General features: G+C 46.1%; 1 protein-coding gene across 6 annotated transcripts in view; it reads left to right on the top strand.

Moving 5' to 3' along the window:
• Positions 1-22,030, top strand: part of LOC121189541 (echinoderm microtubule-associated protein-like 6) — a 44,961-nt gene extending 22,931 nt beyond the window's left edge. Inside the window, exons 12-46 of one of the 6 annotated variants that reach the window (XM_041049755.1) lie at positions 1,332-1,544; positions 1,628-1,795; positions 1,928-2,034; positions 3,660-3,778; positions 3,961-4,147; positions 4,389-4,494; positions 4,602-4,695; positions 4,927-5,027; positions 5,383-5,585; positions 7,512-7,623; positions 8,228-8,355; positions 9,257-9,398; positions 9,577-9,729; positions 9,825-9,956; positions 10,061-10,149; positions 10,591-10,767; positions 11,213-11,447; positions 11,676-11,802; positions 13,004-13,018; positions 14,885-14,893; positions 15,607-15,685; positions 15,768-15,897; positions 17,108-17,206; positions 17,858-17,878; positions 18,333-18,506; positions 18,773-18,981; positions 19,201-19,358; positions 19,507-19,621; positions 19,704-19,892; positions 20,148-20,320; positions 20,484-20,646; positions 20,746-20,849; positions 21,009-21,162; positions 21,515-21,615; positions 22,006-22,030. In XM_041049755.1, the coding sequence (XP_040905689.1) occupies positions 1,332-1,544; positions 1,628-1,795; positions 1,928-2,034; positions 3,660-3,778; positions 3,961-4,147; positions 4,389-4,494; positions 4,602-4,695; positions 4,927-5,027; positions 5,383-5,585; positions 7,512-7,623; positions 8,228-8,355; positions 9,257-9,398; positions 9,577-9,729; positions 9,825-9,956; positions 10,061-10,149; positions 10,591-10,767; positions 11,213-11,447; positions 11,676-11,802; positions 13,004-13,018; positions 14,885-14,893; positions 15,607-15,685; positions 15,768-15,897; positions 17,108-17,206; positions 17,858-17,878; positions 18,333-18,506; positions 18,773-18,981; positions 19,201-19,358; positions 19,507-19,621; positions 19,704-19,892; positions 20,148-20,320; positions 20,484-20,646; positions 20,746-20,849; positions 21,009-21,162; positions 21,515-21,615; positions 22,006-22,030 (4,511 nt within the window). Of the gene's footprint in view, positions 1-1,331; positions 1,545-1,627; positions 1,796-1,927; positions 2,035-3,659; positions 3,779-3,960; positions 4,148-4,388; positions 4,495-4,601; positions 4,696-4,926; positions 5,028-5,382; positions 5,586-7,511; positions 7,624-8,227; positions 8,356-9,256; positions 9,399-9,576; positions 9,730-9,824; positions 9,957-10,060; positions 10,150-10,590; positions 10,768-11,212; positions 11,448-11,675; positions 11,803-13,003; positions 13,019-14,884; positions 14,894-15,606; positions 15,686-15,767; positions 15,898-17,107; positions 17,228-17,857; positions 17,879-18,332; positions 18,507-18,772; positions 18,982-19,200; positions 19,359-19,506; positions 19,622-19,703; positions 19,893-20,147; positions 20,321-20,483; positions 20,647-20,745; positions 20,850-21,008; positions 21,163-21,514; positions 21,616-22,005 lie in introns of all 6 variants that reach the window. The other 5 variants (XM_041049754.1, XM_041049753.1, XM_041049750.1 and 2 more) reach the window with 5 other exon arrangements.
• The last annotated feature ends 3,335 nt before the right edge of the window (positions 22,031-25,365 follow it).

Raw genomic sequence — 25,365 nt, 5'->3', positions numbered from 1 at the left:
ATGTCCTGTAGTTTAATGTATTTGTGTATTTATGTAGTCACCGTATTTGTGCGTAAGTGTACGCGTGGTGAGAGCAGTGCAGTGTGACTGCAGACTCTTTGCATATTTCTAATAATTTGTCTTTTTCTACTCGTGCAGATGGATTCATGAAATTTGATGACACAGTCACAGAGGACTTTATAAGGATGAAGCAAAGAAGTGGAGGATACACAGCAGTCACTCAGGGCTGATTATCCATTGTGGAGAATGTTGTCACAGCTTTTGTACATTGTCTTCTTTTCTGTATCCAGTATAATTGGTTCTGGTTGGATTTTACCTCAAAACACATTGTTTAGCACTTTAATATTTATTGTTTTAAATTTCTGTTGTATATTTGTACGGACCCAAGCAAGGTGGGCTGTGTAATTTATTTTATTATTTTTATTTATTTTTATTTTTCTGTTACTGTTAGTTACTGGCTGTCACTTTCATTTAGTTTTGGCAGGCAATCAAAAGTAAAGCATGTTTGCTTCAACTGATGAACACTGAAGTAATGTCCACATGCAAGCCATTAAATTCATGTTCCTTGTTTTTACTGTTGTTTGGCAGGAAATTCAACAGAAGTCAAAAGCTTTATTACATGTTTGTGCCAGTGATTAACAAAAATAAAAATGGAAATTTATGAGTGGGGATTGAATTGTGATTTATTGGAAACCTCTGTGTATAACTGTAGTCCAGAAGGTGGAGGACCCGTTTCCTGCACCAGTTCATTTTCCTGTAGCTTCGTTGGCTCAGCAGCAGGTTTAAACTGGAAATATATTACACCTTTGTATGCGTTTCCAGTTGTCTTCAACTTATTTCAATCAGATCAGAGTAACACTGGATTACAGGCTGCGGCGTTTCCTGTCAGTCCATTGCAGAAATGACAGACTCTGCCTCCAACAACGAACCAATGAACTATTCTACAAAGAGAGAAATGAATTACACTGAAGGACTGTTTCAGAGTGATGGTGAAAACCAGAGTGAACTGAGGATGGAGGAAGGAAGGAGGAGAGTAAGGACAGATAGGATCATTCCACAGAAAATGTCTTTATCTGACAGAGTAAATCACGTGTGTGTGTGTGGGAGATTAAAATCTGCTCCATCCTCATGTTTCCTTTGCTCGTCTCCGTTTTGAGAGATTATTGATAAAAATGGGCAAATAGGCAGTTTGTTATCAGGAGCATCAGGACAGAGATTTATCTCTGGTTATCAACATGAAGCAGTTAATAAACTGGTTCATGTTGATAAAATAAGCTTCAGAAAAAAGAAGAATTCATTTTCACGCCCCCCCCCTTCTCCCCCTCCTGCAGTGGGAAAGCCTGTGGTCAGTAAGGAGGAGGTGAAAGGTCAACGCTGGGCGTCCTGGAGCGGCGTTCTGGGCCCCGAGGTCAGTGGCATCTGGCCCAAATACTCAGATCAAACCGAGATCAACGCCGTGGACGCCAATCATGCCGCCGCCGTGCTTGTCACCGGAGATGACCTGGGCCTGGTTAAGCTCTACCGCTTCCCCTGCCTGAGGAAAGGTTCTGCCTTTTCTTTCTTTCTGTCTCTTTCTTTCTTTCTCGATGCAGTTTTGTTATTAAATGTGACTCATGTTTTCTCCAAGGAGCCAAATTCAAGAAGTACATCGGCCACTCTGCCCATGTGACTAACGTCCGCTGGTCACATGACCTGCAGTGGGTGTTGACCACAGGTGGGGCCGACCACGCCCTGTTCCAGTGGAGGTTTCTGCCAGAGTCCGTCATGAACGGAGGACTGGACGTCAACATACAAGGTGAGGACACTGAAAAGCCAGAGGAGCAGTGAAGCTGATGAGTGAAACCGTTCCAGCTCTGCTGTGTTACCTCATTCACCACATGAGCAGTTTGTAGGACTGAGTCCACCTGAACCTGTCTGTCCTCTGCAGACAGTCACGGGGACTCCAACAGCGAGGAGTCGGACAGCGACGTGTCCGATGTCCCGGAGCTCGACTCTGACATTGAGCAGGAAACACAGATCAACTACGACAGACAGGTAAGACCTACATGTCAGGTGACAGCTGAGTTGTCGTCATGGTGACCCGCAGCCCCTGAGCAAGGCACTGAATTTCATGAACTGGACATGTATGACTGTTTTTACAGCTGAGTGTGTTGTGAGGGAGGCTGCTGCACCGTATCAGCTCCTCCCTATTTTTCCCATAGCACAGCCGAGCTCTGTGCGGTTGCCATGGTGATCATGAAACACGCCTTATCTGCTCTGCCAGCCGCTGCCTGGCTCACGTCCCTGTGACTACCATTAGCCAGGCACCGCCAGTGTCGCAGCAATGTGCTGTTTGGAGATAGAGCTCTAAGTGTGTGTGTGTGTGTGTTTAACATGGATTTGTTTACTGTTATTATTGCATTTCCTTTTCCTTGGCCTTCCTTCCTTCCTCTCCTCTCTCCTTCCCTTCTCTATCCCCCTCTCTTCTTTCCATACTGCTCCTCCTTTTTTCAGTTTCTCTTCTTTTTATTTTTTCCTTGTTGTTTCCATCTCCCGTCTGTCTCTGTCCTCAGTCACAGTGGCAGCATGGCTCCAGGGTTCACTTCTGTTCAGACTGAAATTTCTCAGCTACTGGATGAATTACTATGTCTGTCTTATACAGACATTCATGGTCCCCGGAGGATGAAGCCTGGTGACTTCAGCTAACCTAACCCATGACTTTTCATCCAGCTCCACCAGCCAGTCAAAGTTAACACTTTTCACTGGAATATCTCAGCATGTGCTGGATGGACTGATTCAGACAGTTCACTCTGAGGATGAGCTGTAATAACTGTGCTGATCCTCTGACCTAAGTTTGCTCACATGCAGTTCGATGTAAAAAAAAGCTTTTTTATGTTAAATTTGATTTATTTCACTTTCACATTATTATAAAGTCAGATAAACAGGAAAGGTAAAAAAAAAACATTGTTGAAAGTACATTTACTCATGTACTTAATAAAGTTTTAGTTGAGTATTTCCATTTTCTGCTGCCCTCTACTTCTATTCCACAACATATCAGACATACAGATATCATTACTATGAACTTTTCATATTAATATTTTACGTAAACCACTAAATGATCAGCTTCTAAAATACAACACATGGTTAAAGGTTAAACTGGTGGTTTCCAGCTTCAGTGTGTGGTTCCTCACAGGAAAACATTGTCTGGTTGGGGCCGTTTGTCGTGTTTCAGATGTCTGTGAGTTGTTAGCAGTTCGGAAACACTGTTGTGTTTTTACAGCGCTGATCCACCATGAAGCTCCAGAAATATTCTGCTTTGTAAATGGAAAGCAGAGTGAAAGTGGAGCGCTGCCAGAGCCAAACCTTCTGGGAGCAAAGCCTCTCCCTGTGAAACCCTCAGACGGCTGAAACACGCCGACTCACCCTCAACAGAATAATTAGCATGAAAAATGAGCAGGCGTATCTCAGCTGAGGGCGGAAACGCTGCAGAGTGTGTTCGCCATCATTTTCTAATCAGTGAAGAGAAGCAGAGACGACGTCATGTTCTGATCATGTGTCAACGATTGTGTCTTCATGAAGGGATTCTAGAAATTCTTTACACAGCAGATAGATCATTGAATTAGCAATGATAAACATGGCTGTTTCTGTGTGTGCGTGTGTGTGTGTGCGTGTGTGTGCAGGTGTATAAGGAGGACCTGCCTCAGCTGCGACAGCAGAGCAGAGAGAAGAAGCAGCAGGTTGGATCTCTGAAGAGACAGAGAGGTCCGGACCAAGGCCTCCGGCTTCTGTTTGTTCATGGGTAACACAGCGGTTTGTCACTGTGTGTGTGTGTGTGTGTGTGTGTGTGTGTGTGTGTGTGTGTTGTGTTTTGTTGAGTGGTCTGAAGGCAGCAGATTAAACACAGAGAAATCAAACCTGTGTCTTTACACACACATAAGTATCCACTGAATCGTGTGTGTGTGTGTGTGTGTGTGTGTGCAGGTATCGTGGTTACGACTGCAGAAACAACCTGTTCTACACTCAGGGGGGGGAGGTGTTGTACCACGTGGCGGCGGTGGGCGTGGTCTACAACCGGCAGCTGCACAGCCAGCGCTTCTACCTCGGCCATGACGACGACATCCTGAGCCTCAGCATCCACCCGCTGAAGGACTACGCTGCTACGGGACAGGTACGCACACACACACACACACACACACACAGGAGGTGAAATCAGTATTAAAAATGATGAGGTGACGAACAAAGGTAGGTTTGAGTTTGACTGTGATTCAAACCTCAGCTGAATCTTTTCATCCCAGGCTGAACTTTATTTATTCAAATTGAAGCTGGGATCAGACGTTAGACCGAGACCTCGAGCTGCAGGCTGGAGGATTTCCCTGATCAGAAATATGTTGGGCCGTGTGTGTGTGCAGGTGGGGAGGGACCCAGCCATCCATGTGTGGGACATCCAGACTCTGAAGTGTCTCTCTCTGCTGAAAGGATTTCATCAGAGAGGAGTGTGTGCTCTGGACTTCTCAGGTAGCCTGTGTGTGTCTGGGTCCCCAGAGGATGAACTGTATTATTTTTCTTCTTCTTCTTATTCAGTTATTTGTGTGTGATGTTTACGCTCCGTGTTTCTCCTGCAGCCGATGGAAAGAGTCTGGTATCAGTGGGAGTCGATGACGGACATTCCATCGTAGTCTGGGACTGGAAGAGAGGAGAGAAGCTCGCTACTGCCAGGTACTGTAAAAAGTACTGTTACTTACTGTTTACTCCCACATATACATTCATTACCACTGACACCAGCATTGTTAGCTCTGCTGGTAGAGTTGTTTTTGGCGGGTTTGACGGCTCATGCTGTGCCGATGGAACAGTTAGCGTCTCGTCCTGTGACACTCGGTCAGTGTTCACACTTTGGGAGCAGTGGAGGACAGAGTGTGCATCGTATGAGCCGTGTCTGTTTTTCTGCAGGGGTCATAAGGAGAAGATCTTCGTCGTGAAGTGTAATCCCATGCTGATGGACAAACTGGTCACTGTGGGAATCAAACACATCAAGTTCTGGCAACATGCAGGTAAAACTGCAGGAAGGACGTCTGGGTGTCTGACGGAGGGGTGGGAGGCAAACAACAGGAAGTTGTTGTTATTGTTGTTTGGTTGACTGACGACTGACACACTTTGCATCAAATATCTGAAAACCCTGCTTTAATGGAGCCCAGGAAAAATCGATTTTAGTTTCCAGAATTGACAGTTTAACAGTTTTGTTCTTAGTCGAAGGTAAAAACATCGTCTGACTTCAGATATCTGTCCCTGACCTTTAATTCTCTCAGCTGTGTGTGTTTGTATCCTGTGATGTTAGTGGCTGTAGCTCTGATGTTTTCCAGCAGCGATCAGGTTTATTGACGGAGCACTTCTGTCTCTGTCCTCCAGGTGGCGGTCTGACCTTCAGGCGTGGCGTGTTCAGGAGCGTTGGCCGACCGGAGACCATGATGTCGGTGTGTTACGGCCGCAGCGAGGCGCTGGTGTTTTCCGGAGCCGCCACCGGAGACGTTTACATCTGGAAAGAACCGCTGCTGCTGAAAACAGTGAAGGCCCACGATGGACCGGTGTTTGCCATGTTCTCCCTGGACAAGGTGAGGAGGACAGGTCGGGAACCAGAGCCCGCTCAGGTAACTCGTTTCAGGTGCTTGTATCTGTTGCTCCCGTGGACAGAGATGAGCGGGGCCTGAGGCGAGGCACCTCGGAGCGGATCCATCTTTTTACTGTGACACTAACATAACAATTATTATTCTTTTATTACTTTAAATTGACCTTTTTTCATCTTCACTCAGATTCCTCTGTGTCCCGATGTTGCTCAGAAACTCTTTGATTTCAGGATCCATTTAATAAAGTCATTTACCATTTTGTCAGTGTTTTTACATGGTGTGTGTGTGTGTGTGTGTGTGTGTGTGTGTGTGTTGACTCAGTGCAGTTCTCAAAGGAAAACAGGTCTTGATTAAACAGAGTGTGAGTGGCTCTCCAGACGATCCTCCTCCTACTAATGGGCCCTTTACATTCTGTCAGTTCAGCTGTGTGTGTGTGTGTGTGTGTGTGTGTGTGTGTGTGTGTGTGTGTGTGTGTGTGTGTGTGTGTGTGTGTGTGTGTGTGTGTGAGAGTGTGTGTGTGTGTGTTTGAACCTACTCTCCTGCTGTGCTCTGCTCAGTTAGTCATGTTGAACAGAGACGTCGGCTAAATGCCCAAAACCTAAATGTAGGTCCGAGCAGACGTGTAGTAGATTTACAGTTTGGTTTTTTTGCTGTTAGCGTTTTTTCCCTCCATCTGTTTTCCCCTCCCTCACTCTGTCTTTCTCTCTGTTCATTGTTTTAACTCCCTCCATTCAGTATATGACTCTGTCTCTTTATGTAACAGGATTTTCAGGCAGATGAGCCAGTAGAGAATCCAACAGGAGATTCTGGATTTACCAAAAACTCCCTTAAATCTGTAAAACCTCATTTCTCAGTGAACTCCTGTTCGACATTGATTTCATCCTTTCGTTCTATCATTTGTTTTTGTTTTTTCAGAATAATTTGATCCTGCTTTCTGCTTCCAGGAACACAGCATCCGTCCAGTAACGCCTGACACGGACGAGTTTTTGCAGAGTTTTACCAATTTTATGAGAAAATATGGAGAAGAAAAAGATAAATTGTGATTTCTATCATTTCAGTGAATCATTACCTGAATATTTGCCCACTGCCTGGTGAATATTCAGACACTCATCCTCAGGAACGTTTCAGCGTGGAATGAAGCTGACTGATGTTATTTTTACCTCGTGATCGGATGCTGAAGCTTGGCGTCCTGCAGGGACAGACTCAGAAAGGCAGCCTGTTCTTTATCAGCAGCTTTCTCAGTTTTGATCATAGAAATTCACACGTTCCCCACCTGCTTCTTCATGATCAGGAAGAAAAAACACTGAGTCAATAATCAATATCCATCTCTTAATGCTCACTGCTGAAATAAAAAACTGTTTTGTATGGAATATTTTGAATATTATCATCATTCAGGGTGGAAATGATGTTTAATGAGTCTCAGAGTTCAACATTTAAGCTGTAAAATACCCGACATGGACCATGTGAGAGTCTTCAGAGGAAACTGAAAACTGGAAACTGACATCAAACAGTCTGAAGATCTCAGGCTGAGTGGGAGGACGAGGGAGAAAAATCTGTCAGGAGAGAGGATGACAAGACTGAAGGATGAGAGCACACAGCCAAGAGAGGAAGGAGGGAGGGAAGGAAGGGAAGGAGTGGGTATGACAGCATGTGAGTGAGGAAAGGGGAGGGAGGGAGGGAAAAGTGTTTTCCTGAATCAAAGGTGAACGGTGACAGTTTCTGTTTTGTTTTAGAATCAATCAATGAAATCAGTAAGTAAAATGAGATAAGTATAATCAGATATTTATTATTGATTTTGACCTCATAGATTCTGGTCTCTCACAACGAACACCGCTTTGCTTTGACGTGTATCTTTGTTTTATTCACGTTTTCTGTTTCCATTCAGTTCATTTAATTTCAGTATTTTGTTTTCAGGGCTTTGTGACCGGCGGGAAGGACGGTGTGGTGGAGCTGTGGGACGACATGTTTGACCGCTGTCTGAAGACCTACGCCATCAAGAGAGCAGCTCTGTCCCCGGGGTCCAAAGGTACACACAGTACAACCACTTCCACAAAATGGATGATAGATAAATAGATAGATCAACCTGGACCTAAACCTAAAAGTCAGAGCCCTCAAACGTCCCTCTGAAGAAGTGGGAACCAGACTGAATGTCCTCACTTTCAGGTTTATTAAAGCTGTTGAATTCACTCTGACGCTGCAGATTCTCTGACACTGAGAGAACGAGTGTAAACCTCTGCTTTAAAGTTGTAATATTCCTTCATTTCACTGAAGTCAGACTGAAATAAAAAGGTCAGTTTGATTATGGTTTAAAGTTGGAGGAGGGATCCCTCTGCTGCTCCTCTCACTTTGTCCCTGTCCAGGTCAGAGGTGTTTTCTGATACGAACTTCACGGAGTGAACTCAACATTTCTAACAGCTTGTTTTTATTGAAACACTGGTTGATGTTTCTCTGTCTTGTTGTAAACAGAGTCAACTTCCTGTTGTGTGTTTCTGATTCAGTGTGTTGAACTTAGCCAAAAAAAAAAAAAAAAAGGAAACAAAACTCATCTATCCAACACTGCCACCACCTGGACACATGGGGACACACACCTCTGGGTCGACTGCTGACTGTGTGTGTGTGTGTGTCTGCAGGCCTGCTGCTGGAGGACAACCCGTCCATTAGAGCCATCACCCTGGGTCACGGTCACATCCTGGTGGGAACCAAAAATGGAGAAGTTCTGGAGATCGACAAGACCGGACCCATGACCCTGCTGGTGCAGGTATACTGGGAGTGTGTGTGTGTGTGTGTGTGTGACTTACAAGCTACATTCATTAATTCATTTTCATTGGCTGACAGTTGGTGGTTCATATCAGATCATATCTGTCAGCACCTCAATCACAGTTTATATCAGCTGTTTAAGCCCTGATCTGAAATCAGTCTTTAAGGTCTATCAAACTGCAGGTAACCATAGCAACAACACTAATGCTTCAGATTCCGTTAGCAGGTGAAGTCCCAGTAAAAAGAGCAGGAGACGAACTGCTGCGTTTCTGAAACAGCAGCAGGGATTTAATCACTGAACGTAAACACTGTGAAGAAGTGCTGCAGAATATTCTAACTTTAACATCCACAGTCCCATGATGACTGGGCAAACGCTCCATCAGCTGAGGAAGATCATGTGAAATGACTGAAAGATCCAGAGCAGCTGCTCAATGAACTCTGTGGAGGGTTTGCTGTTTCAAGGTCAATGAACTTTCAGTGTTTTTGTAAAATGATAATTCAGCTGAAAAAACAGTCTGTTTGAATGTGTGTGTGTGTGTGTGTGTGTGTGTGTGTGTGTGTGTGTGTGTGTGTGTGTGTGTGTGTGTGTGTGTGTGTCAGGGATTCTTTAAATGTCTGGTAGTCTGGTACAGCACCTGTTGCCATGGTGAGGAGAGCTGTCTGCTGCAGATCAATAGGCAGTTACACACACACGCACGCACGCACGCACGCACACACACACACACACACAAACACACACATACACTCTGTCCTTCAGTCTGTGATCCTGGACTTTTAGAAGGATCCTGTATCAAAGTCTAGTTTTAAAACCTTCATAATTGATTGTGTGTGTGTGTGTGTGTGTGCGTGTGTGTGTGCGTGCGTGTGTGTGCGTGCGTGCGTGTGTGTGTGTGTGTGTTTAGGGTCACATGGAGGGCGAGGTTTGGGGTCTGGCCCCCCACCCCCTCCTCCCCATCTGTGCCACTGTCAGCGATGATAAAACCCTGCGACTGTGGGAGACGTCAGCCAATCACCGCATGGTGGCCGTCCGCAAGCTGAAGAGAGGTCAGATAAAGGAGCAGACCGCCACTTTCTTCCTCACTGTCCTCGTCCTGTGTGTCTTTTAGCTCCCTGCTGGTTGTTGTGGCAGCTGGTGATTATTTACCTGGTGAAGCTTCAGGCTCTGAGGGCTGTGTGTGTGTGTGTGTGTGTGTGTGTGTGTGTGTGTGTGTGTGTTGTCCAGGTGGCCGTTGTTGTGCCTTCTCTCCTGATGGGAAGGCGTTGGCGGTCGGTCTGAGCGATGGCGGCGTGCTGGTGGTGAACGCTGACACACTGGAGGATCTGTTGAGCTTCCACCATCGTCGTGACGCCATCTCTGACGTCCGCTTCACCCCAGGTACACACGCACACACACACACGCACGCACGCATGCACGCATTAACACAGACATATCCACTCATCCTCATCTGACACTCTCTGACATGGTCTCAGACTCAGGTAAATACCTGGCTGTGGCGTCACATGACAGCTTCGTGGACATCTACCACGTGCTGAGCAGTAAGAGGGTGGGGATCTGCAGAGGAGCATCCAGTTACATCACACACATCGACTGGGATGCTCGAGGTAACACACAACTTTCCACACAGTGTCTGTGCTACACCACTGTTCATAAGCATCAGCTGTGTTTAGAGGCAGCGATCAAAGCCTGTGTGTGTGTGTGTGTGCAGGTAAACTGCTGCAGGTGAACACAGGAGCCAAAGAGCAGCTTTTCTTCGAAGCCCCAAGAGGAAAAAAACAAACAATCAGAAACTCTGAGGTCAGTGTGTGTGTGTGTGTGTGTGTGTGTGTGTGTGTGTGTGTGTGTGTGTGTGTGTGTGTGTGTGGACGAATGAACAGGATCTGCTGTGTAACAGACCTGAAACACATGATGATCTGATTCAGTGTGACTTCACCTCCCGTGGACATCTTCATCTCTGATGAAGAACTTCATTGAGAATCCCGCAGTTTTTAAGTTTCCTTCAGTATCACAGTGACCCAGTGAGAGGTGTGTGTACATTCATGGGTTCACTGCAAACAGCAGCTCATCACAGCTGATTCAGCTGTTTGAATGGGACAGTTTGACTCAGTGTGAACAGGTACAGGCTTCAGAAAGACACACCTCTCATAGAGACAGAGACCCAGACTGAACGAGGCTCAGGAATCTTTACACATGTAATAAGTTTTCATCGTTGTGTGTATTGTGTGTGTGTGTGTGTAGCTGGAGCGGGTCGACTGGTCCAGCTGGACGTGTGTTCTGGGTTCCAGCTGTGAGGGGATCTGGCCGACACACAGCGACATCACCGACATCAACGCCGCGTCGCTCACCAGAGACCGGACGCTGCTCGCCACCGGAGACGACTTTGGCTTCCTCAAACTGTTCAGCTACCCCGTCAGAGTACGAGCCGCGGACTCACTGCTTCCTGTGTAGATTCACATTTCACATTCAGCATGAGACAAACACGTCAGTGGTCTCAGAGGACGAACAGATGCATTCTCATGTGACTCAAACGGAGGATTTTAGAGAATCACTGTTCTCTTTCGGGGTGCAGGCTTTTTAAAAAGACCTGAAATACAAGTATAGTTTTTAAATACAATACTAGTTTCTCTCCTTTCTTTCTTTCCTTATCTCCTTCTTTCTGTTTTCATTTATTTGCTTCTTCTTCATCTGGTCAAAGTGCATGAAAATCCTCCAAACTGTTGATAAAAGCTGAAATGTTTTCATCGTGGTTTCATTCCTGATAAACAGGAGGAATCAGAGTAAACTGAGTCTCTGTCTCAGGAGTGTTTCTTTCCTCCCCCTCCTCCCCTCCCTCTCTCCCTTCCTCTCTCCCTCCCTCCAGGGTCAGTACGCTCGTTTTAAGCGTTACGTGGGCCACAGCGCTCAGGTGACCAATGTGCGCTGGGCTCAGGACGACTCCACCCTGCTGACGGTGGGCGGGGCCGACACCGCCCTGATGATCTGGGCGAGGGAGCGAGGAGGAGGGGTCGGCGGGGAGGGGGAGGGCCCTTTGTTTCGTGACAACCGACCTCCCGTGGACAGTGAGGAGTCGGACGACGACATCGAGGAGGACGGAGGTGGGCGTGTCTGCTTTTCATTCATTCATTTCATTCGTTCATTTTTGTTTTGCTCATTGGAATAAACAGCTCCAGAAAACAAAGGAGAAAACATCAGTGAAATAACCAGCATGATGTGTGTGTGTGTGTGTGTGTGTGTGATTGTCCTGGCCTGGACACACCTGGCTGAATTTAAAGACGTTTGAATCTGGGTGCAGAACTGTTACTGATGAATTTGGGTTTTTAAAGGCTACGACAGCGACGTTGCTCGAGAGAAGACGGTGGATTACACCACGAAGATGTACGCTGTCAGCATCCGAGACATGAGAGGAACCAAACCTCACCAACAGCTGAAGGAGCTGTCCGCTGAGGAGAGGTATGCACGCACACACACACACACACACACACACACCATGACTACAGCTTGTTTTGGTGTGAGATTCTTTGAACCCAGTTTGTGTTCAGAGTTTAAAGCTGCAGCAGAAAACGTGCATGTTGGTGAAACAGCAGAGACGATATGAACAGAACTCCTGTGAATTTGTCCTCAGAAAACGGTGAAGTGACATTTTTGAAAACACAAACTGCGGCTCTGCTGTCAGAGTGTCGGTCTGATGGTTGTGTGTCGCTGGTGCAGGTTTAAACTCTGCAGGTAAAACTTTACAGGCGACACTGAGACGAGCTGAGTTCAAACTTTAATCAAACCTCTGTCAAACGTTTCATGAACATTTTCCTCTGATTCCCACTGTGTGTGAGTCGTGTTCCTGGTGTGTGTGTGTGTTTATCTGTGTGCTTAGCGCTGCATGTGTGTGTGCACGTGTGTGATTTTCCCCTTCATGCATGCACAGGCCTCTGCACGGTCACTGAACACGGTTTTGCTCAGTGTGCTGTGTCTCAGTGTTAATGAGCTCGAAGACAAAGGGAACCTGAAGGTACGAATTTACTCTGCAGGGCTCAGACGTCCTAAAACTAAAGACATCAAACCGTCCAAAATATGATCAGCTGAAAATAAGACGAGCATGGACACATGTGAAAGACGCCCCACTCCTCCTCCTACATCTGAGCAGGAGCCCCAGATTCAGAGACCTGTCTCTTTGGTTTTGTGTTTTTGTAGTCTTTGCAGTCATTTTGTGTCTCTTTGTGGTTGTTTGTCATCTCTCTGTGGTGACTCTGTGTTTCTTTGTGATCGTTTTCTGTGTCTTTACAGTCGTTTGATTGACTGAACAGTTGCCTCAGACAGAGCTGCCCAGGGGCCCCTGAGCCTTTGGGCCCCTGAGCCTTTGGGCCCCGGGCCTGTGCTCAGTAAGCCTGTTTACTGATCTGTCTGTGACATAAACTCAGAAACGTTTCCACAAATTCACCCTGCAGGGATTTTTTCATCAGATAAATACACAGCTTCCTGTCAGGCCGTGATGTTCTGAAGTTTACAGCAGACTGTAAACATGCTCCTGTCGTTCTGAGTGACAAGCTTTTTGTCCCTTTGTGGTACCCTTACTTCCTGAGTGTTGCTGCTGCTCTCTGGCCTTGCCTGCAGAAAGTCTTAATATCTGTGTTGTGTTTTAACTTGCATTCCCCTGGAGGCAGGGCATTGTCAAGTAAGTATGACCTGACACTGAGTGTGTAGATGATGTTCAGACGGGGAAATGTCAGTGTGACGCGTCTGATGAACGTGAACGTGCTGTTTACATCGTGTCAGAAACCAGTGAGCAGACTGATGAGGGAGGATCAGAGACTGTTTCCAGCGTTTTATGTTTTATCTACATGTTTTACATCTGCACAGCTGCGTCAGTAACATCAGAGAATCAGATTTTCTCTTTCAAACAATCACATCTACGTGTTCAGCACTGATCTCAGATCAGTTTCTAATAATGTCACTGTTAAATTCTTTGTTTCCGTCAGTGGGTCATCCTCCCATTTCTTCTCCTCCTCCTCTGCCTCCTCCTTCCCATTATCTTTTCGTCCTCTCTGTTTCCTTGTCTTTTCCTCCCCTGTTGTCTGTCTCATTCTGTTCCTCCATCTTTCTCCTGTTTTGTGTTAACAGCCTGTTTCTCTGTTGTAACGCGTTCATCCTCCTCAAACAGGTTTCTACATAAAGCCATGTAAAGCAGCAGTTCACAGGAAAACAGGAGCTGACTGTGGCTGTAATTCTAACCTGGGTGGGGCTGAATAAAGACGGGTTTTAGAGATGTGGATCATCTTAGCTTCGTTGAATTTGGCTCATTACTTCCACAAACTTTTCTAGTTCAGATGCTTTTTGTCTCTCAGGTTCATTTTTCCTATGAAAATCTACTGTTCATAGATTCACATGGTGAATGATGAAAATGGGCCCAGGTTACAAAACTAAAACGTGATCTGACTGAAGTGGGTCCTTAGCTGGACATCTTTAATCAAGCTAAGATGATTTTAAAGGGAGGTAGAAGAGCCTGAGGCCATTACAGCTGTTCAGTTTGTTGACTGAGTGTGTGCAAAACCGAGCAGGCAGGGAAGAACCGGCACATTCAGCTCGTTAGGTGTCCTGGGTCCGAGGCAGGAAATGAACGTGGGAGAACATTAAGGTTAGTTCTTTGTAAGAATCGACTTGTGGTCACATCACAGACACTGAGGGTACAGATGGTAAAAAGCAGCAGGGTTAGTTTGTGTGTTTAGACCCTGAGTCTGACCTGACTCAGACTGACCCGGCTCAGACTGACCCGACTCAGACTGACCCGGCTCAGACTGACCCGGCTCAGACTGACCCTGCTCAGAGGCTGACCCAACTCAGTCTGACCCGGCTCAGAGTCTGACCCTGCTCAGAGTCTGACCCTGCTCAGAGTCTGACCCGACTCAGTCTGACCCTGCTCAGTCTGACCCTGCTCAGAGGCTGACCCTGCTCAGAGTGACCCGGCTCAGAGTCTGACCCTGCTCAGAGTCTGACCCTGCTCAGAGTCTGACCCGACTCAGTCTGACCCTGCTCAGTCTGACCCTGCTCAGAGGCTGACCCTGCTCAGAGTGACCCGGCTCAGAGTCTGACCCTGCTCAGAGGCTGACCCGGCTCAGAGTCTGACCCGACTCAGTCTGACCCGACTCAGACTGACCCTGCTCAGTCTGACCCGGCTCAGAGTCTGACCCTGCTCAGAGTCATCCCTGTGTGTTTTTCACCCAGGACTGAAAACTGACTCTCTGACTGCCTGTGCATATCAGGCTGTTAACGCAGTTAGCTCTGCTAGCATGTTAGCCTGACAGTCCTACAATACAGAGGCAGCAGTAGCATGGTAGCATTTTGTTAGCATGTTGCTAAAGTCACCACAGCTAGTGATGTTATATTTCTGTGAGGCATGAGGCCTTTAAATGTGTGTGTTTGAGTTTGTCACTTTGTTTGTATGTTAGAGGGGTGCACATGTGTGTGATTCAGTGTGTGCGTGTGTGTCTGTGTGTGTGTTTTCTAAAGCTCTGTGCCTTGGTTCTGTCCCTCTGCTGTCCAGGGGATCCAGGTAACACCTGTCCACCTGACTGTTACTGTGTGTCTATGCAATGCTTCTTCATTGTGTGTGTGTGTGTGTGTGTGTGTGTTTGCATCACACCCCTGTTGGCATCACCTCACACTGTCCTTAGCTTGCAGGTCATTCAGGTCATTGTGAAGTTGTGTTTGTCAGATAAATGTTGTGCAGTGAACGACAACATTTCAATGCAGGAAAGTAAAACTGCATAAAATTCAGAGTGAAGAACAAGTAGCTCGAAACAAAAGTACATCATCTGTATAAATGTGCTCCGCTGTTTTTCACCACGCTTTCCATTTAGCTGACGAAGACCCAGGCAGGAGAATGATCACACCTGGATCAGGTGACACTGACCCTGAAACACAGGAGTTTTTAAAGAAGACAAGAGTGAAAACTGGGACCAGGTTTGAAATCCAAGCAGAAAACCTGCAGAGTTTTAAAGATGAGAGAACAGAGTCTCACGGGTGAAGGTGAACTGAACAGAAGGTCAAAGGTCAGGGTCTAACTGAAGGAGGACACGGTTCACCTGCTGCTTCTGTCCTGTCCTGTCTCTACTGTCCGTCTGACATGTCTGTCTGCAGACTGACCATGCTGTCTCACTGTCTGTTCCTCCACCTGTCTGTCCTCCAGCACACTGGGACATGAGTGAATGTTTCTCTTTGACTGGTTGATCGATCATGTGATTAACAGAGTGATTGATCCTTCAGGCCTCCAGTGAGCCGAGCAGCGCCGCAGCCAGAGAAACTGCAGAAGAACAACGTCTCCAAGAAGAAGAGACTGGTCGAGGTATGTTTGTCTTTCTGTCTCTGTCTTAGTGCATCTGTCTGTCCTCCTGCTCATCTGTCTCGTCTGTCTCCTCCCCCTGTAGGACCTGGTTTTGGATCACGTGTTCGGTTTTCGGGGCTTCGATTGTCGCAACAACCTGCACTACCTCAACGACGGGACCGAGATCGTCTACCACACTGCCGCCACCGCCATCGTCCACAGCTTCAGCACCGGTAACCACGGCAACACACATACCCACAATACACACGTTTAGCCTTATGTGACCCACCTGTTTTCCACGTGTTACATTTCCTCCTCTACACGTGACGCAGTTAAAGGAGAAAACACTGAATGTTGTTGTTCGTTGCAGTGAAACGTGAACGTGACGTTAATTTAAAGAAACTGTAAATATGGATTTTCTTTAATTCACTGATCAGATGGCAACAGACAGTTTTATTACAGGAAACACTAAGTCAACACAAAGAGACATGAAGCTGTCCAGGAAGTTGAGCTGCTGACGGACACTGGGCTGGTTTTTTATGTGCTGTTTACTCTTTGTTTGCACATGAAAAAAAACTGAAAGAAAAAAGGATGCTAACAAAAACAGTGATTTAATTGCATCAGCTGTTTAACTGCTCATATTCAATGTAACTACCAGTGGTGGAGGAAGTACTGAAGCTTAGTACTTAAGTAAGAGTACAAATATCCCGCAAAACATTTACTCAAGTGAAAGTGAATTAATCATCAAGAATCTTACTGAAGTAAAAGTACTAGAGTACTTACTTTTAAATTAACTTTAAAGGGGCTGCCCAGTGAGGCGCCCGGGGAGCTGGGGTGAATCGGTGCCTTGCTCAGGGGCACCACAGCCATGGCCGCAGAGGCAAGGGCGGCGCGTGTCCTTCACCGCCACCGTATCCGTTTTTTTGCGCTTGGTCGAGGGATCGAACCCACGACCCAAATTTTGATAAAGAATGTAGATAAACTGATTTATGCCTCTGCCTGTGTCACTGCTCACAAGCAACTATACAACACCTGCTTAAATACGGCCAAAGATGGCTGTCTGATTCTGAGCTGGAGGGCTCAGGCTCAGGCTCAGGCTCAGGCTCAGGCTCAGGCTCAGGCTCAGGCTCAGGCTCAGGCTCAGCCGGCGCTGGCTCTGGGTCCATGCTGATGTTTCATGTCGTTTCTTCTCGCCGGAATCAGGCCAGGCCACCAGCTCGTGCTGCTACCAAACTGGCATCATTGGAGGTAACAGAGCCACCTGATTGGTTGGCAATGGCAAACAACGCCTCAACGCAATCTGTCTATTTTTTTTTTTTTTTTTTGGGAACTGATAACTACAGAGGATGGAAACATTTTCTTCAGCTGTATTTCTGTACCGCTGCTGCAGTGGGACTCCGTTCAGATCCCAGTGATGTGTTCATGGGTCTTGTTGTTCTGCAGGAACTCAGAGTTTCTACCTGGAACACACTGATGACATCCTCTGTCTGACCGTCAACCAGCACCCGAAGTACAAAAACATCATCGCCACTGGACAGATCGGTACACAGTGTGTGTGTGCTTGTGTGTGTGTGTGAGTGTGTGTGTGTGTGTGTGTGTGTGTGTGAGTGTGTGTGAGTGTGTGTGTGTGTGTGTGTGTGTGAGTGTGTGTGAGTGTGTGAGTGTGTGTGAGTGTGTGTGTGTGTGTGTGTGTGTGTGTGTGTGTGTGTGAGTGTGTGTGAGTGTGTGTGTGTGAGTGTGTGTGAGAGTGTGTGTGTGTGAGTGTGTGTGTGTGTGAGTGTGTGTGAGTGTGTGTGTGTGTGAGTGTGTGTGAGAGTGTGTGTGTGTGAGTGTGTGTGTGTGTGAGTGTGTGTGTGTGAGTGTGTGTGTGTGTGAGTGTGTGTGTGTGAGTGTGAGTGTGTGTGTGAGACTTACAGGAGACGTTGCTCTCTCTGCATGGCAGTGTGTTTCTGTACTAACTGGTCTGTATTAAACGAGCCCTGCTTTCTCTCCTCTGCTTCCTTTAACCCGCCTGCTTTAACAGAACCAGTCAGAATCTTTGAGCGTGTGAGATTCAGCCGTGAATATCGTTTCTCTTTACTGTCAGATTTTCATCTGTTTTTGTTTTGTTGTTGTTTTTGTGTGTGTGTGTGTGTGTGTGTGTGTGTGTTTTGGCTGGCCTCATTTGTCACCATCGCTCTCACAACACCTCAGGTGACGTCAGTGAACTCGCAGGTAAAAAGAAACAAACCGCCTCCCCCATCAGGACAGACACCCTGAGACCCAGAGACCACCCGCGGCCTCACCCTGTCCCTGACCCTACACGGCATATACAAAAACACTTTGACACAACACGTTACAGCTGCGTGTGTTTCTCTTTTACTCCACACAGACTTCACCTTTGCAGCAGCTGTTCAACACCTGCTCGTTATGTTTAAGTTTTAAAGGAAAAATAAAATGATGAAATGATGAATCAGGTAAATTTCCAGTGAAAAGACTTGAGGCTGTATCCTGTCAGTGCGGCTCTGTGATGCGCTCTGTGCGGATCCTGGTCTGGGTCTCAGGGAGTCTGTAGGCTGCACTGATCCCTCTGACTGCTCTGTGTTGGTCCTGATTCTTTTTAAACCGCGTGATCTGATCAAACCTCGGTGTCCATCCTGTGCTCGGGTCTGCTCGGGTCTTCTCGTAGGCTCCACTCCTTCGATCCACGTGTGGGACGCGATGAGTAAACAGACGCTGTCCATCCTCCGCTGTCCTCACACCAAAGGCGTCGGCTACGTTAACTTCAGCGCCACAGGGAAGATGCTGCTGTCTGTCGGGGTGGAACCTGAACACACCATCACTGTGTGGCGCTGGCAGGAAGGTGAGACTGAGATCTGATCAATAACCAATAACACACACACACAGGCGCCGCAGCACTGAGAATACTGCTGCGAGGTATGGATCTCTGTTCTGTTCAGGACTGGGTTTCAGCAGGTTTTGAAACGTCCTGAAAAGCTTTGATTTCAGGTCTTTAAAGTTATTAAAAAGTCTTAACTTTTTTTCTCAGGACCGTGAGTGTGAATGAAGAGTCTCCGTGTGGATCAGTTGCTCTGAATACTGAATAAAATAACGTCGTCTCCTCTGCAGGATCCAGGGTCTGCAGTAAAGCCGGGCACCCGGACCGGATCTTCGTCGTGGAGTTTCGGCCGGACTCGGACTCCCAGTTCGTGTCGGTGGGAATCAAACACGTGAAGTTCTGGACCCTCGCCGGCGGCGCGCTGATGTATAAGAAGGGCGTGGTGGGGACGGTGGAGGACGGCAGGATGCAGACGATGCTGTCTGTGGCCTTCGGCGCTGTGAGTCCACCGGCGGTCCGCTGATGCGCAGAGCTGAGTTTTCTGATCCAGTTCTCAGGTTTTTCATCCCGTAGAATCAGAAAGACACTGAACAGATCAGCAGAGATCAGAACAAACATCTGAAAAAGCTGCGGAGGAAAGAAGGAAAAACAAAGCTCTCTTACTGCTCATGAACCGGAGCCGTTTTAAGCTCATTTCTGTGTTGATATGCGTTTGCAGAATAACTTGACGTTCACCGGAGCCATAAACGGGGACGTGTACGTGTGGCGGGAACACTACCTGCTGAGGGTGGTGGCGAAGGCGCACACCGGGCCGGTCTTCACCATGTACACCACACTGAGAGACGGACTGATCGTCACCGGCGGCAAGGAGAGGCCGTGAGTGCCAATCAGCTAAAGAGGCTGCACACAGTTTGTGTGGGGCGCAGATGTTTGAAGAGTGTGTGTGTGTGTGTGTGTGTGTGTGTGTGTGTGTGTGTGTGTGTGTGTGTGTGTGTGTGTGTGTGTGTGTGTGTGTGTGTGTCAGGACTAAGGAGGGCGGTGCAGTGAAGCTCTGGGATCAGGAGATGAAACGCTGTCGCGCGTTCCAGCTGGAGACGGGACAACAGGTGGAATGTGTCCGATCCGTCTGCAGAGGAAAGGTGAGAACTTTCCAACCCCCCCACCCCCACCCTCACCCCACCCCCCACTACCTCACCTTTCTCCTCACCTCCTCTACCTCAGGGGAAGATCCTGGTGGGGACGAAGGACGGGGAGATCATCGAGGTCGGGGAGAAGAACGCGGCGTCCAACCTGCTGCTGGACAGTCACGCCCGGGGAGGGATCTGGGGTCTGACCGCTCATCCCGCTAAAGAGCTCTGCATCACGGCCAGTGACGACGCCACCATCAGGCTCTGGGATCTCACCGACAAGGTACAGGCTCTGCTGCCAGCGATTCATTTAACCATCAGATAATAATCCGTTCACTTGTTATCAGACCACGATCGTTAACGTTTCTGCCTAAAATATGAGACAGAATGATCCAGATACGATCTGTTTAACGCTGAATATTCTCTGTGAACATTCACATGTGAAGCACTGATCAGTGTTTCTGAGGAGAGTTGATCCAGACGGTGCTGAGAACAATGTATCGATCAGTGATCAGGTTGATCGATGCCTCCGTTTCAGAAACTGTTGAACAAGGTGTGTGTCGGCCACGCCGCCCGCTGTGTGAGCTACAGCGCAGACGGGGAGATGCTGGCGGTGGGGATGAAGAACGGCGAGTTCCTCCTCCTCCTCGCCAACTCGCTCAAGATGTGGGCGAAGAAACGAGACCGCAGCGCCGCCATCCAGGACATCCGGTAGGACAGAGAGCGGAGAGGGGACAGGGGGACAGATACAGACGGAAACATAAAGCACAAAGAACAAACGAACCAAAGTTCAACAGGCAGTGTGTGTGTGTGTGTGTGTGTGTGTGTGTGTGTGTGTGTGTGTGTGTGTGTGTGTGTGTGTGTGTGTGTGTAGGTTCAGTCCAGACCGGCAGCTGCTGGCCGTCGGTTCAGTGGAGAGCACCGTGGACGTGTACGATGTGAGCGGAGGACCGAGTCTGAACCGACTGGTTTACTGCAGCGACGTCCCTGCGTTCATCCTGCAGCTGGACTTCTCTGCTGACAGCTGTTACATACAGGTATGCTCACACACCTGACACTACATATACACTGTGTACATGTTTACAGTATCTAAGGACCTAAGATTTGTGCGTGTGTGTGTGCGCGCGCGCGCGTAGGTGTCTACAGGAGCTTATAAGCGGCAGGTGTTTGAGGTTCCTTCAGGGAAGTTGGTGAGCGATCAGACCATCATCGACAGAATCACCTGGGCGACGTGGACCAGGTAACACACACACACACCTGAAGTGACGTCGTCGTTGGTGTCAAACTAAAGATACAACATTTCCAAACTGTCCTTTCACAATAATAATCTCAATATTCAGTTTCCTTTTTAATATTTAATTATGCGCCAATGAGAAGTTTCCCTCCATCTTTCCCTCAGTGTCCTGGGAGACGAGGTTTTGGGGATTTGGCCTCGAAACGCAGACAAAGCCGACGTGAACTGCGCCTGCGTGTCTCACGCGGGCCTGAACATTGTCACCGGCGACGACTTCGGATTGGTCAAACTATTCGACTTCCCCTGCACAGAGAAGTTTGTGAGTCATGATTTTTTTTTTGTGCCTTGTGCCGTAATGAGGAATATTTCTGTGCTTATACATCTGATATTGTGGAATGAATAAGAACTGGATTTGTCGTGTTACCTGATCAGAGATCAGAGAGAATCACTCACTGGTTTGAATGGAGATCTGTGCATCAGGGTTCAGAGTTAACAGAACATCACGTTTAAAAAAAAGAACCTGGATTTCTTTATTTCCACGCTTCAGAAGTTTGTTCCGCAGTGTGTCAGGAACAGCACGGAGCCCTTCAATTAACAGACGGACAATTAAAAATATAAATTATTGATTGTTAATTGAGGAGAAATGTAGAAAAGTTGTTTTCTGTCCTCAGGCCAAACACAAGCGCTACCTCGGCCACTCGGCTCATGTGACCAACATCCGCTTCTCCCACGAGGACAAATATGTGATCAGCACAGGAGGAGACGACTGCAGGTAAACCGATCACCGATCACTTCATCACGAACCAAAGCATCTGAGTGTGGTAATCACTGTGATAAATTCAGACTCACGTTTCTGCTGCACTCACATTTATGTTTCTTTAAATGTTTTTTTATTTAATAAGCACATAAATGACAGAAAAATCACTGTTAATGTAAAATAAAACTTAATTGATCTGCAGAGGAGGAATTCACACGTCACAACAAAAAGGTAGTAAACAGTTTAAAACAATAAAAACATTCCGAGGGTTTATACAATATTTATATATGAAAATATCACAGGCCATATCGATTAACAGATCAGTTCCATAAAAACTAATCACTGATCATTGATGCAGCAGTGACCCAGCCGAGCTTCTAATGTTAACGTGTTTGTGTGTCGCAGTGTGTTTGTGTGGAAATGTCTGTGAACGCAGAGATTTCCATCGTCTGCTGACGCTTTGATCCAGAGCGCCTTAACAGCACCACAAGTGGATCCAGAGGGAATCGAACCCGCAACCTTTTTATCCGGTGATGAAGCAGAAACCCGGGGGGCTGTGGCCTGCCTGTCCAATGCATCGTGATGGATCACATGACTCTGAACACGGACCAACCACGAAGAGGCCGCCTCACAGGTACCGCCTGTAGCTGCTGCAGCTCCAGGTCATGACCTGAACATCTGTGAACATCTGGAGCTGCAGACAGAGGAAAAGGTTCAACACAACATGCAAACACAGCAACATGAAAAAATCTGAACCACTTTCTGATGAGGCTCCACGGTGAAGGAGCCAGAATGACGTCTGGGTTCCAGCTGGTGAAAAATCCTCCCACACACTGTTTCTATGGAGACGTCACCGATCCTTCGCAGGACGTCTGAACCACAATCCATTTACAAACTGACCATTAACATTTAAAACTGCAGACTTATTATATTAAACCTCTTATTAAAGAGTCTCTAACATTTTGTTATTGATGATCAGTGTTTAAACCAGTTTAATAACGTGGTTTTTCTCAGTGTGTCGTTATAATTATTAACTCATCGTTAATAAAAGCTTCCTCGGTCCATAAGTCTTCAGATGTTAATGTTAATAATCAGGTTGGAGGTGGATTTGGGTCCAGATGTCCTGCAGAGGATTAGTCCACTGAAGACGTCTCCTGATGAATCAAAGAGACGAACTTTCTGTTGCAGGAGGATTTTCCACAACCTGGCAACCTGAACCTTGTTCTTAATGTCTTATAACTCATCTATAAAGTGTTAGTAAATGATTTGGTGATGCTGAATAAATCCATTGCAGCTTCGAGACTCTCGTCAGAAAGTGTTTCCAGAAAATCTTTTCCAAAATACTTTATAAAAACCAAGAACAAACTATTATTCATATCATATTATATTATATGATATTTCATTAAATAGATACACAGCAGATCTTGATCTTTTCCTGTAAACATGAGATAATTAATCATAATCATGAGCATGGTTCATTCATCTGAGCCCTGGAATCAGCTGCTCTCAGGTCAGTTTGCAGACACTGACGGGAGAATTTCAAGGACAAACGACAACTGAGTCTCTTTCTGCTCAGATCTGATCTCACTGCTGTTAGAAATGTTCTGTACTGGGATCACTGGGATGTGATACTGGACTGTGGGGAAGTTAAAGTGCTGTAGAGGAAATCATACTTGTCTGTTACAGAGAAAAGAAACTTGACATTTAATTTAAAATCACTTTTCTTTTCAGTATCTCATCACACTTAAGTGCCTTTCTGGATCTTTCTACCTGTTTTGCTTCTTTTCTTTTTTTGGGCGATGTTTCATACGCTGCAGTTTTTTAAAAAAAATCCATAACAGAACTTTTTTTTTGTACTCTGTCTGGTGCTACACTGAGAATGTTCAAACTTTTATTCATCCAAAATGGACAAAGAAAAAAAAAGCATTTTGCTTTGCTGCTGCTTTTAGTTTTAAAGACATGAAACATCCAAAGCATCGTGATCGCAAAACAACAGGAAAAAATAGATTTGGAAGAATATTTATGGAAATATATAGATGTTATTGCCTGATTTAGACCTGTGGACATGAGACTGTGGATGAATCTTCTGTGTCTGAACTGTTGAATATTAACTGTTGTGAGAAGTGTCAGAGTCTGTTTGTGTAAAGATGAACAAAAGTTACATACCTGATGTGTTGACTCATTTACGCTCAATTTCCTGTGGTTCCTGAAGTAATCACCAAGGCCATGTTTTTTTATGTCTGAAAAAACAAAACAAGTCATCATCAACACAACAGATCACAGAGGCCCACAGACATTATCCCTCCTCCGTCCTCCTGAAACAGCTGCTACAGAAAATCAAACCAACAAATCACAGATGAATGAAACGAGACCCCTGAACTCCTGCTCAACGTGAGTTTAAACTTCTGAATCTGAAAAAGCAAACTGCTTTGATATTTGGAGGAAAATAAATCTGTTTCATTAAAGTCACATCAGTTACATTAAAGTTCCTTTTATCACGTCGACATTATCAGCAGATGATGAACAGATCCATCCCTGACACTGATACACATGTCCCCTCTGGGCTGCTGTAGTTGTGATGACAAATTTGTTGAAAAACTCTGATCTTTGATGTTAGTGAAGAAACAGTAACAGGTGAGGTCTTAATGCTGCCAAAAAAAGGCCTGAAAATAATTCTCACTGTGCCGTCGCTTCAGATTTCGTAGTAACAGTCTGACAGGGTGTTTGTGGTGAGTGTGTGGTGTGTGTTTTATATATATATATATATATATATATATATATATATATATATATATATATATATATATAATAGGGGTGTGCCATCTAAGTCACCTCACGATTCGATTATTCCCCGATTATCGATGCATCTCGATTAATCTTTTTTTTTTCCCACATAGAATGTTTCTTTTCTCAGTTACTTGTAAAATAACGTATATTTTTACATATCCATTCATTGAAGTAAAACACATTTATCTCTTTTCTTTTCTAACTCCTCTGATAAAAGAAGAAAAAGGCATTAGCTCTGCCTGTTTCATTTATTGATGTAGATTAAAAACAATAATAATAATACTAAAAATATATATTGTGTGGCTGTACTGACATGATTCTGATTTGATTATTTTATTATGAACATGTACATGAAAAAAAAATCTGTTAAAAAAGAAAAGAAAAAATAGGGAAAGGAAATTGACAATATTTCCACTTCTATTACAACCTGATATCTTGATTTACATGTACAGAAAGTAATCCTTTTAAATCTTACTGTATGTGTATGTCAGCCAGATTGTTTCTCATATGGATTTTGGACACTATGTGGTCACTGCGCGTATTCTTACGTTTCCAGTCAACGGAGTGTTGACAGAATATGCAACACTCGACGCTAACCCCTCAGTACAGAGCCGAGCAGTTCGCGTCGAGTTTTGCAGTTTTTTCGCCGACGAACACAGAGCCGTAGGCAGCCGCTTCGTCATGCTTACATTGTTTTGAAGGGGGAGGGACTTAATCTGTGGAAGGGGCTTGTTGTGCCATCCAGATTTGCTTCCCTCCGTGCAGTTTTCCCCTGACACACGTTCCTATTCCACACGAAAACAGCATTGTACTCAAATTGTCATATTCCGCGTTAAAAATAGATTCTGTTTTAGTCGGCCAATTCCGCGATTCAGTGATCGCGGAAATCATAGGGTCGAAAAATTTGTCCGGGGGGCACGCGCTACTTTTTTTTCCGTTCCGACCGCTGCACTTTCTTTCCGTTATTAAAATAATCGA

The sequence above is a fragment of the Toxotes jaculatrix genome, chromosome 11 (genome assembly GCF_017976425.1).
Source record: "Toxotes jaculatrix isolate fToxJac2 chromosome 11, fToxJac2.pri, whole genome shotgun sequence".
Taxonomy (NCBI): Eukaryota; Metazoa; Chordata; class Actinopteri; family Toxotidae; genus Toxotes; species Toxotes jaculatrix.
This window is presented reverse-complemented; position numbering and strand designations above follow the sequence as displayed.